The sequence below is a fragment of the Bos grunniens genome, chromosome 2 (assembly GCF_055505025.1).
Source record: "Bos grunniens cultivar Pamir isolate PY7600 chromosome 2, Bosgru_T2T1.0, whole genome shotgun sequence".
Lineage (NCBI taxonomy): Eukaryota > Metazoa > Chordata > Mammalia > Artiodactyla > Bovidae > Bos > Bos grunniens.
Window position 1 is genome coordinate 59524046 of NC_141166.1, and position 14329 is coordinate 59538374.

The following is a 14329-nucleotide window of genomic DNA, read 5'->3' on the forward strand; positions in this document are numbered from 1 at the left end:
TTCAGATTCAGTACTTCACATTTTTTTCTTTAATTTAAGTAAGATGAAATGTATGCTTTATTTAAATAACATGCCTGCTATAATCCTGGCTTTTAACTATTTATTCTCTCTCTTTAAAAGTTAAATTTTCTCTGCCTCTTTTCTCTCTGTTTACATACTTTTCTTCCTTTCTGCCCTCTATTTGTAGATACAAGTGATATCTGGAATAATGTTCATAAAATATATGAAATGGTTGTTTCTGAAATAGGAAGTTGGGGTCATTTTTATTTGTATTCCTTTACTTTTCTGTAAAGGAAAAGTAAAAGCTTACTTAAAAGTTACATAAAAACTGACATAAAAGTTACTTTTATTACTTTTTCCCCCTCATTTTTCATAAATATATATCATTTAAAAATTAAACTATATTTTTAAAATGAACTCACTCTTTTTACAATATGTGAAGCAGCAAGATTCTTCACAACACCTCAGGGCTGTATGCTCACCAGTTCCCTGTCCTGGGTGACCTTCCAGTTAACAGTGGTTCACTGAGGTCCCCGTGGGACCTTGCATTCTTTATCTATTCAGCAAATGGCTTGCACTAGATGTTTTCTGAACTACCTTAAGGCCATGTGCTCTGTGGTTCTAACTAGATCCCCAAGGACTCAGAGAATTAAATTGCACTTGAAATAATAAATAGAAAATGTACTTTAAAAATTATGGAAGACAAAAATGAAGCTTAAATAACATTTTCTGGCCACATTCCAAAGTTTCCATTATTCTCTTGATTGAGAGAACATATGAATTGCACTTTAATCAGTGCCCAGTGAACATTAAATTGACCTTGAATTCATGGCCAGTGTTGAAGTACAGGTCTTCATCAATTTGATGCAGCCAGCAGTGAAGAGCCAAATGGAGAAGCTCTGATTGTGCCTCAAGGCTGGAATTTATTATATTTTCAGTAAAAACAATTTTTGAAGTAAGATGATGGTTTTCCTCTGAATTGTTTCATTAAAATTTGATCAGAGAGAAGAATGCTTCTATTTAACTTCAGAAAATGTAATTTTGGCTTCACTCACAGCGAGAAGTTTTCCAGAGTGTTGCTCATAGTTGTGGAGAGCGCTAGGATGAATTATATTTCCTCGTGAAGTACTATTCCAAAAACACAGCCATCAGGAACTATACCATCTATTTGTCAAACTTGTCTTAGAAAAACTACATACTTGTAAATATTGTCCGTTTATAATATCTGCTTGCATGGCACTTGTGAATGTTCTTGAATATTTGGTTGCAATAAACAGTAGCTGTGCTCAGGGTTGGAACTTTCATCAGTTAAGAAATATCATTTACCAACTAGTCTTTCTTGTCCATTAAATATTTAGGTTTTCCTTACTGTAAAGCAGAGGAATGCGAAAGGCACAACTACCTTGCTGGTCATGTGTGGGAGACACAATTTGGCCATGGCTTTGGTATTCTGTTCTACTGCAACAAAAATGGTCTAACCTGTTTGATCTCCAGTATTATTTTAAAGCAGACTTTCTTTTAAAATTTCAATCCAATTTTAAGCCCATTATCCTTTCTACCAATAAGCCATCATGGAGACTAAGATTAATACCATTTTAAAAGGACAGAAGATAATTTCACTGTTGGCAGTATTATGAATAAAAGTTCCTATTTCTCCCTGAGGTATATCTCACAGAGCCTAGCAACAAATTACAGTGTATTTACAAAATAAATTTAATAAATAAAACACTGCTTTGTTACTATATAGAAAGAACAAAAATGATTCCATTAGAAATATAAGCAAACCTTCTGTTAGACATTTTTGTTAAGTCTAAGACCGAAGAAGTTAGGGCTAAGGATTTGTCATTTGAAGTTTAACATTTTGTGAATCAATTGATCTTCCTAGAAGCCAAACACACACACACAGACACACATACACACACACACAAACACAGATACATAGACACACACAAACATGAGTATAACAAACTTATCAACAAACAAAAAGGGGAGGTTTTTGGCAGACAAATGTTAACTCTCATCATCCCCATCTTCTAGTGTCACTTGCAGCTTCCTTGACGTCTCAGTAGGTAAAGAATCCACCTGCGGTGCAGAGGCAGAGGAGACGTGGGTCTGTTTTTGGGTCAGGAAGAACCTCTGGAGGAGGAAATAACAGACCACTCCAGAATACTTGCCTGGGAAATCCCACAGACAGAGGATCCTGACAGGCTACAGTTCCTGGGGTTGTAGAGTCAGACACAACTGAGTAGGCACATACTTCTGCTGCTGCTGCTGCTAAGTCACTTCAGTCATGTCCAACTCTTTGTGACTCCATAAATGGCAGCCTACTAGGCTCCTCTGTCCCTGGGATTCTCCAGGCAAGAACACTGGAGTGGGTTGCCACTTCCTTCTCCAATGCATGAAAGTGAAAAGTGAAAGTGAAGTCTCTCAGTCGTGCCCAAATCTTAGCGACCCCATGGACTGCAGCCTACCAGGCTCCTCCACCCATGGAATTTTCCAGGCAAGAGTACTGGAGTGGGTTGCCATTGCCTTCTCCGGTAGGCATATACTACATAATGAAATTATAAAAACCCAAAAGACAAGAAAAATTCTATGCACTATTATTGGCTTCTAAGATGGATCAGGGCTGTGAGCCAAGAGATGTGAGCAGACTTTCCAAGTTAAGGGACACATCAGACCAATAACTAGACCTTCCAGCTAGCAAGGGAATGGAATCTTGGTCTTACAACTGCAGAGAACTGAATTCAACCTGAATGAAGCTGATGAATTATCTCCCAGAGGCTCCATATAAGAGCCTGAAATGGCCCATATCTTGGTTTGTCTGTGAGATCCTAACAGGGAAACCAGTTGTTCTTACTATGCCTGGACTTCTGACCCAGTCATAAGATAAACATTTTTTTTTTTTTGCTTTAGGCTCATTCATTTGTGATAATTGGTTACATAGCAAGAGGAAATAAATACAAGAGGCAAGTGAGTGGTCGCCAAAAGGACAAGGCCAGCGTTGGAAGGTAGGAATGTTGTCAACATAAACAGATAGCAGGAAGAGTTCCTTCATGGTGATGGAGCAATTCTGTACCTTGATTTTAGGAGTGGTTGCACTAATTTATAAGTGGAAAGCACTGCATATAACTGAACACTCCCCTATGTAATCAGACATACACACACACAAAAGGTTCATATAAATAATGGTGAAAACTGAATAAGGTCTATAGTCTAGTTAATGGTATTGCATTCATATCAGTCTTCTGGTTTTTATATTGAACTATAGTTAGGTCAGAGAAGGCAATGGCGCCCCACTCCAGTACTCTTGCCTGGAAAATCCCATGGATGGAGGAGCCTGGTAGGCTGCAGTCCATGAGGTCGCTAAGAGTCAGACACAACTGAGCAACTTCACTTTCACTTTTCACTTTCATGCATTGGAGAAGGAAATGGTAACCCACTCCAGTATTCTTGCCTGGAGAATCCCAGGGACAGGGAAGCCTGGTGGGCTGCCGTCTATGGGGTCCCACAGAGTCGGACACAACTGAAGCGACTTAGCAGCAGCAGCATAGTTAGGTAAGTTGTCACCACTGGGGAAGTTAGGTGAATGGCAAATGGACTGTATGCCTTTTTTTTCATTGAGGTAGAGTTGATAGCATTATTGATTCAATATTGACATATTGGTATTATTGACAAAATGAACATAAGTTTGAACAGTATCTCCAGGAGATACTGGAGGACAGAAGAGTCTGGCATGCTATAGTCCATGAGGTCACCAAGAGTCAGACACGGTTAGCGACTGAAGAACAAAAGTTGATTTACAATGGTATGTTAGTTTTAGGTGTACAACAAAGTGATTTAATTATACATAGATCTATATTCTTTTTTTCTGATCGTTTTCCCCCGAATCTGTACACTTTTGCAACTTCCTATGAATCTGTAATGACTTCAGAGATTTTTAAGACAATGAAAAAATGAAACTGACCATTACAGTGTAGACCATCCATCTCTTAGTAAATCTTTGAAGCAAAATGAATCCCAAAGTTGACCTCATCTCAGAGTTGTGAGTTTCAACAATAGATTAAATTTTCATAATGAAATTCATTTCTTTAACACATACTTTATGAGGTACTTGAACTGTGTTACTCAATTTAATTCTCATACCAAATATCAGATCTGGTTACCAACACTTTCAGATTACAGACAAGTGTATATGAACCTCCGAGAAATGACTTATCCACGATCACAGGTTTACCTTGAACCAAAGATAATGGACAAAGGAATCATCTTTGACAAATCACTGCTACTCCAAAAAGCAACAGAAAAGAACTAAGGATAATGTAGGAAGACTAAGACATATGTAGATTTTTAGAATCCCAGAGTCTTAGTTACTATAGAGATAATTTTTTTTTCTTCCTCTCCCCAGAGTAGAGATGATGGAGAGAAGAACATTTATAGAAGTTTGATGGTCACCCATAAATTTCTGATGGATGCAGTTGGGCTTAAGAAAATAGTTTGGCCTGGCACTAGAATATTGCATTTATTCATAAAAATGTCCAACTACCTCTAAGTAACCTTTGTATTTATTAATTAAAAGGTCCTCATAAGCTTCCTGTTGGAGAAGGAAATAGCAACACACTCCAGTATTCTTCCCTGAAGAACTCCATGGTCAGAGAAGCCTGGTGGGCTACAGTCCATGGAGTAGCAAAGTGTCAAATACGACTGAATGACTAACACACAAATTTCCTGAAGTCAACTAGATTTTTTTTTTTTTAAGAAAGAATAGCATTTCAAAAATTACATTGTCTGCATTCTTTAATTAAATGAACAAGTTTAGAAAGGCCACTTTTTCCTCCTTTACAAAAATAAACCAACTTTAGCAAGTTCCAGATGCAAAACAAGAGGTCCACAACAGACATTTATTTCAACAAAGTTATTTAAGATTCTCCCTTTCTTAAGGTGCTCAAGGAATCAGATGGGTGACTATGGGCTAACACCACTTTTATAAAGTACTGGCAAAGATTATAGCTGGGAAGGCAATGGCACCCCACTCTAGTACTCTTGCCTGGAAAATCCCATGGATGGAGGAACCTGGTGGGCTGCAGTCCATGGGGTCACTGAGGGTCAGACAGGACTGAGCGACTTCACTTTCACTTTTCACTTTCATGCATTGGAGAAGGCAATGGCAACCCACTCCAGTGTTCTTGCCTGGAGAATCCCAGGGATGGGGGAGCCTGGTGGGCTGCCGTCTATGGGGTCGCACAGAGTTGGACACAACTGAAGTTACTTAGCAGCATAGCTGGGAAAGCCTTTGCTTGTTGAATGAAAGAGATATCACAGAACTGAGTAATTGATAATACTTTGATCTTGAATTAGGTTAGGTTTTGAGATCTGTTTCTAGCCAGTTGATCTCTTGAAATATGTGGGCTGTGCAATAATTTTTTTGATTGCTCTATGATTTTCTTCTTGCTTTTAGATTTCATATATTCTTAATTTGTTTTACAGATCATTTTTTCCCCTCTTTGGAATAAACCAATGTGGATAAGAGAGCCCAAAAGGGAATTAATCAGTTTTGGTGATTAATATTGTTCTGAAATTACGGTTAAAGTAAAATTTTTCTTTAGGATAATACAGAGAACAACATTCTCTTAGGATAAAGTAAGTATTCTAAGCTTTCCTCTCCTAGGCATCTTCCCTCAGGCACTGAGACTGCAGCCATTCAATACATGGGGACAGGCAGAAAGAAGAGACTTCAAAAGTCAAATATATTTCAACAGCTAATTTTTAACAAGTCTGGCAATGAGATATTTCCATTCTTCTCTCTTCTGTGTGATATATGTAGGAGTTTTGTATCCTTTTCGGCCTAAGAAAGCTTCTAGTTTCTCTGCTACCTTCTTTGCATGGAATGAGTTACTACTACTATGAGAATCATAATGAAAAAAGCCATTTTTATCTTGCAGATAAACAAACAAACTCCAGTGGGTTCCCCCAGCTGCGTGTGTGGAATTATCAATGATGGCTAAAAATATAACTCTCTTGTTTGGGAGGTCCAACTGCTCAAGGAACATGGCCATCTCTGCTGGGTTGCCAGTGCACTTGATGAACTGAGTAACTTCGGGGCTGATGAAGCAAACATGATCAGTGCAGTCATGAAATTGACTGTTGGCAAAGTATTCAAAGGCAAACCCAATATCATGGTCATTGAGCCAGCTTGGAGGATCCAGTAGTGAGACATCTAATTGCCGCAAAACATTTTCCATGTAACTCAAGACTACTGGATCCATCTTGTACTGACCAGGGGTGTTCAGAAATTCCAGAAGCTGCTTTGGACCTCACCACCACTTCCAGCCTCCAAGCAGCTCTGTACAGGCTGGAAAAGTATCTAGAATTTTATAAGGAATTCTATAATATTCAGACCATTGATAGAAACAGTTTTCATGGTGAATATTCTCACTTGATCTTCATTATATTTTTCACATAGCTTTGCCCAATTGAAGACAAGCTTTTGCAGGTTAAGCATTGCATTCTGTCTTTATTTCTAGCCTGAACTAAGGTAAAAACCCTGCCTAATGCATAGCAGTGGAGCTTAATGATATAGAACATAAATGGTGAGGAAGTGTCCTACCCCACCAAGGACATAAGACTTTACTTTAGCATTGTTTTCAGTCAAATCTCTAATGGAGAATTAGGATTGCAACCTGTTGAAACATCTTTGAAAATACATGCAAATGTATTGCCAAATATATACCTAAAATTAAAGGAAGTTTGTGTTTAATGTTGTCCTTTCAAAAAAAAGAAGAAGAAAAAAATGAGAGGAGAAAAGGAAAATTTTTAAAGTTGTGGGGAAAAAAATCCCTCCCATTTACTCAAGTTCACTCTGTCTTGATTTTCTAGAATAAATCAGACCAAAATAAAGAAAAAAAGAAGCTACTTAAATATTTACCCTTGGAATTTATTAGTTCTAAAATAGGCTGATATATTGGGTTAGTCAAAAAGTTGTTTCAGGTATCACTTCATGGAAAATAGATGGGGAAATAATGGGAACAGTGAGAGACTTTATCTTTTGGGGCTCCAAAACTACTGCAGATGATGACTGCAGCCATGAAATTAAAAGACACTTGCTCCTTGGAAGAAAAGCTGTGACCAACCTAAACAGCATATTAAAAAACAGAGACATTACTTTGCCAACAGAGGTCCATCTAGTCAAAGTTATGGTTTTTCCAGTGGTCATGTATGGATGTGAGTGTTGGACTATAAACTGAGCACCAAAGAATTGATGCTTTTGAAATGTGGTGTTGGAGAAGACTCTTGAGAGTCCCTTGGACTGCAAAGAGATCAAACCAGTCAATCCTAAAGGAAATCAATCCTGCATATTCATTGGAAGGTCTGATGCTGAAGCCGAAACTCTAATACTTTGGCCACCTGATGTGGAGAGCTGACTCACTGGAAAAGACTCTGATGCTGGGAAAGATTGAAGGCGGGAGGAGAAGGGGATGACAGAGGATGAGATGATTGGATGGCATCACCGGCTGTATGGACATGGCTTTGAGCAAGCTATGGCAGCTGGTTATGGACATGGAAGCCTGGCTGCTGCAGTCCATGGGGTCACAAAGAGTCGGACATGACTGAGCTACTGAACTGAACTACGGAAAATTCTGAACGAAGTTTTTGGCCAACCCAATACTTAGCTAGTTTAAGAATAATGCAAATTTATTAATGGTAGTTAATAAATTAATTATACAAGTATTATTATTATGGGGCTAACCAGGTGGTGCCAGTGGTAAAGAATCTGCCTGCCAATGCAGGAGACCTAAGGGATATGTGTTCAATCCCTGGGTCAGGAAGATCCATTCCCTGGAAGAGAAAATAGCAATGCACTCCAGTATTCTTGCCTGGAAAATCCCATGAACAGAGGAGCCTAGCAGGCTACAGTTCATGGGGTCGCAAAGAGTCATACACAACTGAGCACGCACACAATTGTTAGGGGAAGCCAAAGGCATTTTGGCATTAAAGCTATTAGTTTTTGAATTTGACATGATGGAATTTAAAAACTTACCTTAAATTGCTTTTTTTTCTCTGAGACAGAATATTCAACCTCTGTTAAGAAAAGGACAGTCCAGCAATCACCCTTATAACAAAGGCAAAGAGATCTTAATGGGATGGAGTCAATTCAACCACCAGAAAAGAGACTTGAAGTATCTGTTAAGATGAAGGGATGAGAGAAACTGGGAACCAAAACAAGGGTTAGAAAGATACCTATAGGACTAGTACCTATTCAGCTGGCAGTATACACCTCAGCAGATTTCTTTAAGATATAAAAAATATGAGGATGCTCTTTAAAAGGACCAATGTATGAGGTTTAAATTAAAAAAAATATTGTAAAGAGTCAATCATTTTTGATTTTCAAAACATTAGTAATTTCATGTGGTTCAACCTATAGTACAAGACAGAAAATGAAACAGATTTAAGAGAGCAATCTTTTTTCCTTAAAGGGTGGTAGATACATATACAAAACTATTTTATCATTCCTTATAAGTTGCAGGGCATGGGCATTTCAAAAAGAAGCATCTAAATTCATATATTGAATCAGTATGCCCTGCTTTCTGGGATCAGCAGCAAGGTTTGATTCTCCAAAAAATTCTTCTTCATGCAGTATGCATATCATGCATGAAAAATGAAGTCTCTGAACTTCCTCATGGGAGATCATTGTACCATTCACTAGTTCTCATTAAAATCTCTCTCGTCCTGATTCCCATCTTAAATTTTCCTTTCATTAATTTCTTCTATTATGTCCAGTCATGCCCAATTTTATGTGAATATATGTGCACTGGTCTTGAAAAATAATCTCACCAGTTTTATTTTAGAGGAATATTTGATTATAACACTTAAGAAAGTGCAAGCTTGGTACTCATATTCAAGTGGCAGATTCATCTTAATGTTTAACACATATTTGTCATTAAAAACAATTTTTTTGTTTTTAGTATGGCTCAAATTTGATTGTTAATTAAAATTTCATTGCATATATCTTGGGAACCTGCAATTCAAGAAGCCTGATGAAATGTAAATGATTTGATGTACATGTGAAAATAAGATAAGAGGTCAGACATAATTTATAATAATCACTGTTAATTATTGGGATTGTTCAATGAGTTATGAGAAAACTGGGGCCACTTTATTTACATGTATTAGAATAATAGCAATGTTGATAGGCACAGGAATACATTTTTATTGCTCCAATCTCTCAAAAATAACTATCTTTGAAATTATTTTTCATTATAAGATATTGACTATAGTTTCCTGTGAAAGTGAAAGTCACTCAGTAGTGTCTGACTCTTTGAGACCCCATGGGCTATATAGTCCCTGGAATTCTCCAGGTCAGAATACTGGAGTGTGTAGCCTTTCCCTTCTCCAGGGGATCTTCCCAACCCATGTCTCCTGCTTTGCAGGCAGATTCTTTACCAGCTGAGCTGCAAGGGAAGCCCTGTGCTATACAGTAAACCTTTGTTGCTTGTCGCATATCTATGTTTTTTAACTAGAAATGCAGCATTCTATTTATATTAAGTCAAACAGGTGGAATGAAAATGTCATAAACTTTTTAGTTGGGCAAAAATTCATGTTTTCTAAAATATATATTACATGTACTATTTACATATAGGTATATAAAAGAGATGCTCTTGAGAAAGAACACCAAAAAAAAAGGAGATGGAAAAGTTGGAAAACATAAGCTAAATAAACTAATTTCAAAAATGATATATGTGTATTTGTATAACTGAATCACCTTGACATGCACCTGAAATATTGTAAGTCAACTATACTTCAGTAAAATATATATATTAAGGAAAAAAATAGCTGTCTTTTTATCTCACTCTTTCTGGTTGCCACTCCATTCCTCTCCTTATCTTTCAGCAAAGTGTCTTCAAGTGCATGTCCATACCTACTACCTCTAATTGTACTTCTGCGTTCTCTCTTGAAACCCCCCTAGTCAGGCAGTCATCTCTAGCAGTTCAGGGAAACTGTTTCTTTCAAGACGCGCATGGCCTCCACGTTGCTAAATTCAGTGCTTACTCTCATTAGCAGTATTTGACACGATCCATCTTTCTCTCCCCCCAGAAACAATTTCTTCATTTAATTTTCACGACATGTTAATGGACAGCAACCCCTCACCCTTCTGACAAAATTTAGCTACATCTTTTCAGTTCTCTTCCTTATCTCTAATCACTAAATATTAGAATTCAAGACACAGGATTCAATTCATGTCTCTTCTCCCTCTCCTTTCTACATTCACCACTGAACCACAGATGATTTTATGACTCTAAATACAAGATATATGTTCATATTTTCCAGATGTATCTCTCCAATCCAGGCTTCTGCCTTGATGTCCAGACTCTTCTATAATATTTTAAAAACTGAGTTCATGTTATATCAGTTCAGTTCAGTCCAGTTGCTCAGTCATGTCTGACTCTTTGCAACCCCATGAACCGCAGCATGCCAGGCCTCCTTGTCCATCACCAACTCTCGGAGTTTAACCAAACTCATATCCATTGACTCGATGATGTTATACAACCGTCTCATCCTCTGTCATCCCCTTCTTCTCCTGTCCTCAATCTTTTCCAACATCAGGGTCTTTTCAAATGAATCAGATCTTCACATCAGGTGGACAAGATATTGCAGTTTCAGCTTCAGCATCAGTCCTTCCAATGAATAGCCAGGACTGATTTTCTTTAGGATGGACTGGTTGGATCTACTGAAGTCCAAGGGACTCTCAGGAGGCTTTTCCAACACCACAGTTCAAAAGCATTAATTCTTCTGTGTTCAGCTTTCTTTATAGTCCAACTCTTACATTCTAAAGGAGATCAGTCCTGGGTGTTCATTGGAAGTACTGATGTTGAAGCTGAAACTCCAATACTTTGGCCACCTGATGGAAAGAGCTGACTCATTGGAAAAGACCCTGATGCTGGGAAGGATTGAGGGCAGAAGGAGAGGGGACAACAGAGGATGAGATGGCTGGATGGCATCACTGACTCGATGGACATGAGTTTGTGCAGACTCCAGGAGTTGGTGATGGACAGGGAGGCCTGGCGTGTTGCGGTTCATGGAGTCACAAAAAGTCGGACATGACTGAGTGACTAAACTGGACTGAACTCACATCCATACGTGACTACTGGACAAACCATAGCCTTGAGTAGACAGATCTTTGTTGACAAAGTGATGTCTCTGCTTTTCAATATGCTGTCTAGGTTGAGCATAACTTTCCTTCCAAGGAGTAAGCGTCTTTTAATTTCATGGCTGTAATCACCATCTGCAGTGATTTTGGAGCCCAAAAAATAAAGTCAGCCACTGTTTCCACTGTTTGCCCATCTATTTGTCATGAAGAAATGGGACCGGATGCCATGATCTTAGTTTTCTGAATGTTGAGCTTTAAGCCAACTTTTTCACTCTCCTCTTTCACTTCCATCTCCTCTTTCACTTCCATTAAGAAGCTCTTTAGTACTTCTTCACTTTCTTCCATAAGGGTGGTGTCATTTTCATATCTGAGATTATTGATATTTCTCCCAGAAATCTTGATTCCAGCTTGTGCTTCCTCCAACCCAGTGTTTCCCATGATGTACTCTGCATATAAGTTAAATAAGCAGGGTGATAATATACAGCCTTGATGTACTCCTTTTCCTATTTGGAACCAGTCTGTTGTTCCATGTCCAGTTCTAACTGTTGCTTCCTGACCTGCATACAGGTTTCTCAAGAGGCAGGTTAGGTGGTCTGGTATTCCCATCTCTCAGAATTTTCCACAGTTTATTGTGATCCACACAGTCAAAGGCTTTGGCATAGCCAATAAAGCATAAATCGATCTTTTTTTGGAACTCTCTTGCTTTTTTGATGATCCAGCTGATGTTGGCAATTTGATCTTTGGTTCCTCTGCCTTTTCTAAAACCACCTTGAACATCTGGAAGTTCATGGTTCACATACTGTTGAAGCCTGGCTTGGAGAATTTTGAACATTACTTTGCATCCTCAAATGTGCCCTTCTCAGTCTTTTCAGTCAACCTTCTACAGTCATCCTTTGGTATCTGCAGAAAGTTGGTTCCAGGACACCCATGGATATTAAAATCCTTAAATCCTCAGTTTCCTTACATAAAATGTCATAGTACAGTGGACCCTCTGTAACTCACTGAGAAAGCACCCACCAGAGAACCAACTGTAATCAATTTTGACTCCAATTTCTATAATATTCCACTTCTAAATGTAACAGAAAAGTGCAAACCTGACTCCATGATGGATTGATTCCTTGAGCTCCAACCTTTGTACTCTGTTACCTATGCTTAGCCATACTAGCTCTGCACCTTTCGTAAATGAACATTGTCTATAACCTGAAGTATACAAGATAGCCCACTCTCAAGGCTCTGTCTTTTTAAATGTATAACACTTTCATTGGTATACAGATAAAAAGTTGTAGAACATAGAATAATATTTTTCTCTTTAAAGGTTTCTAGAAACATTGCAACCATACCTTCCTGAACAGCTGCAGGAAAAACAGGATTCTGGCACCAAGATGTTTGCAACAACCAGCCACCCACAAGTATAAAAAAAGCCTGGACTCTAACTTGGGTAAAATGGGTGTTTTGGAAACTTGTTCACCATTTTATTAGTTTTCTGCTTTTCTGAACAAAGTCACTATTCATTGCCCCAAGACCTGGTCTCTCAATTTATTGGTCTGTCATGTGGTAAGCAGTATAAGCTTGGACTTGATAACACAAACTGTTAGCAAATCCTATAAGTTTACTTAAAAGTTTTGTGCAGATTGTGATGATTTATCATCAGGTTCACTGCTCTCTCTGTAGTCCAAACCACCATTATCTGTATCTGGTTTGTTGTAAACAACTGTTTGCTATTGTCTGACCTTTCCATTTGTGCTTCTTAATCTATTTTTCCACACAACAACCAGATCTAACTTGTTAAAATATAAATCAGCTATTTTTCTTCTTTATTCAAAATCTTCAGATATTCTTCCTCCTTCATGGAATGAAAGCCAACATTCTAGCCCAGACCATCAAGGCCTCATAAGGCTTCTTTCCCCACTTTTGTATCTCTCCTGTTTTTTTCTCCTTAGCCTGTCACTGATATTTTTGCCTCCTCCTCCATGAGAATAGATTTGTCTACTGTTTTCACTGCCACAGTACACAGCATGATATTTAGTACATAATAGAAACTCAAGAGTATTGATTGATTTTATTAAACTAATTAATAATTGTTTATTATTGTTGTTATTATAAAAGAGTATCTAAGTCATAAGCTTACATCTACCATGATACCAAAATAAATATTGAACAATGGGGAGCATATTAATCAGCTGTTCAATTAACTAGCTTAACATACTTTTTAATTAGCAAAAGAAATTGATGCCATCATTTTTTGAGTGGACAACCTTCATTCATTTATTTTAGCACTTTTTAGGAAATGCATTTATGCACCATTTAACATTAATAAATTAAGTGCTATTATCTCTTCATTTATAATCACTATTTACATAAACACTAAGGAATTGGGTATAGCTATTTATTGAATTACAACCTCTGTTGACATAAAATACTACACAAAGAAATTAGTCTAAGAAAGTCCAGAGAGTAGTTGGGATATTTGCTAATTTTTGAAATTTAGATAAATTTCTTAGAGTTGTAAGTTAAACTGAAATTTCATAATACTTTAATATTTTAACTTCAATATACCATGTAGTTTTATTGAAAATTTATTTCAGGGTTTTTTTTGTTTTGTTTTGTTTTGTTTTAAGAACTCTCTCATTATTTAGATTATTTTTTCCTTTGGCCTACAATATATGCTTGGTCAGTTTCCACATTAACTAATTAGTCATTTTTTCTTCTAGATGATACCAGTTACTATGAAAATTATTTTCTGTGGAAAATTATATAGGAGAGAGAATGTTTTGGCTGCAAAGTTGGGACTCATATTCAAAGTTATGACAAAATAACTTGAATGGGAGCCTAATCTTTAACTTTGATATCAATCAAGTAATATATTGAGACTTCCCTAAATTGGAAATCAACTTGGAAGCATTTTACCATGAATCCAATTGAAATATTAAGGGAAAATATTTTATTTTCAAATTCTTATTGAAAGTTAGTGTTATGTCATGAGAAGTGGTAATTAATAATTATAAGAGAAACTCTGGCAATAGAAATTGTGTGAATAGGAAAACAACTGGAATTTGTTAAATCTGGTGTGTATAATTTGAGAGTACGTAATATTTATTGCATTTTAGTGGTAAACACATTAATAAGCCCTTCTCTTCAGTTGCATGCCTCATTGAGACATCAAGATTTTATAAAAATATACATCAC

The 14329-nt window shown here is 37.2% G+C and overlaps 1 protein-coding gene across 1 annotated transcript; it reads right to left on the reverse strand.

The window, feature by feature from the left end:
- Window positions 1-5756: 5756 nt before the first annotated feature.
- On the reverse strand, window positions 5757-6293 carry LOC147378133 (sentrin-specific protease 8-like). Its single transcript, XM_086363498.1, has one exon. It carries the CDS (start codon window positions 6261-6263, stop codon window positions 5757-5759), a length of 507 nt encoding a protein of 168 aa, XP_086219624.1. The 5' UTR covers window positions 6264-6293.
- Between the last annotated feature and the right edge of the window lie 8036 nt (window positions 6294-14329).

Bases quoted from the DNA above. Each gene is read 5' to 3' on its own strand.
- LOC147378133 (XM_086363498.1), bottom strand. From the start codon at position 6,263: ATGGATCCAGTAGTCTTGAGTTACATGGAAAATGTTTTGCGGCAATTA.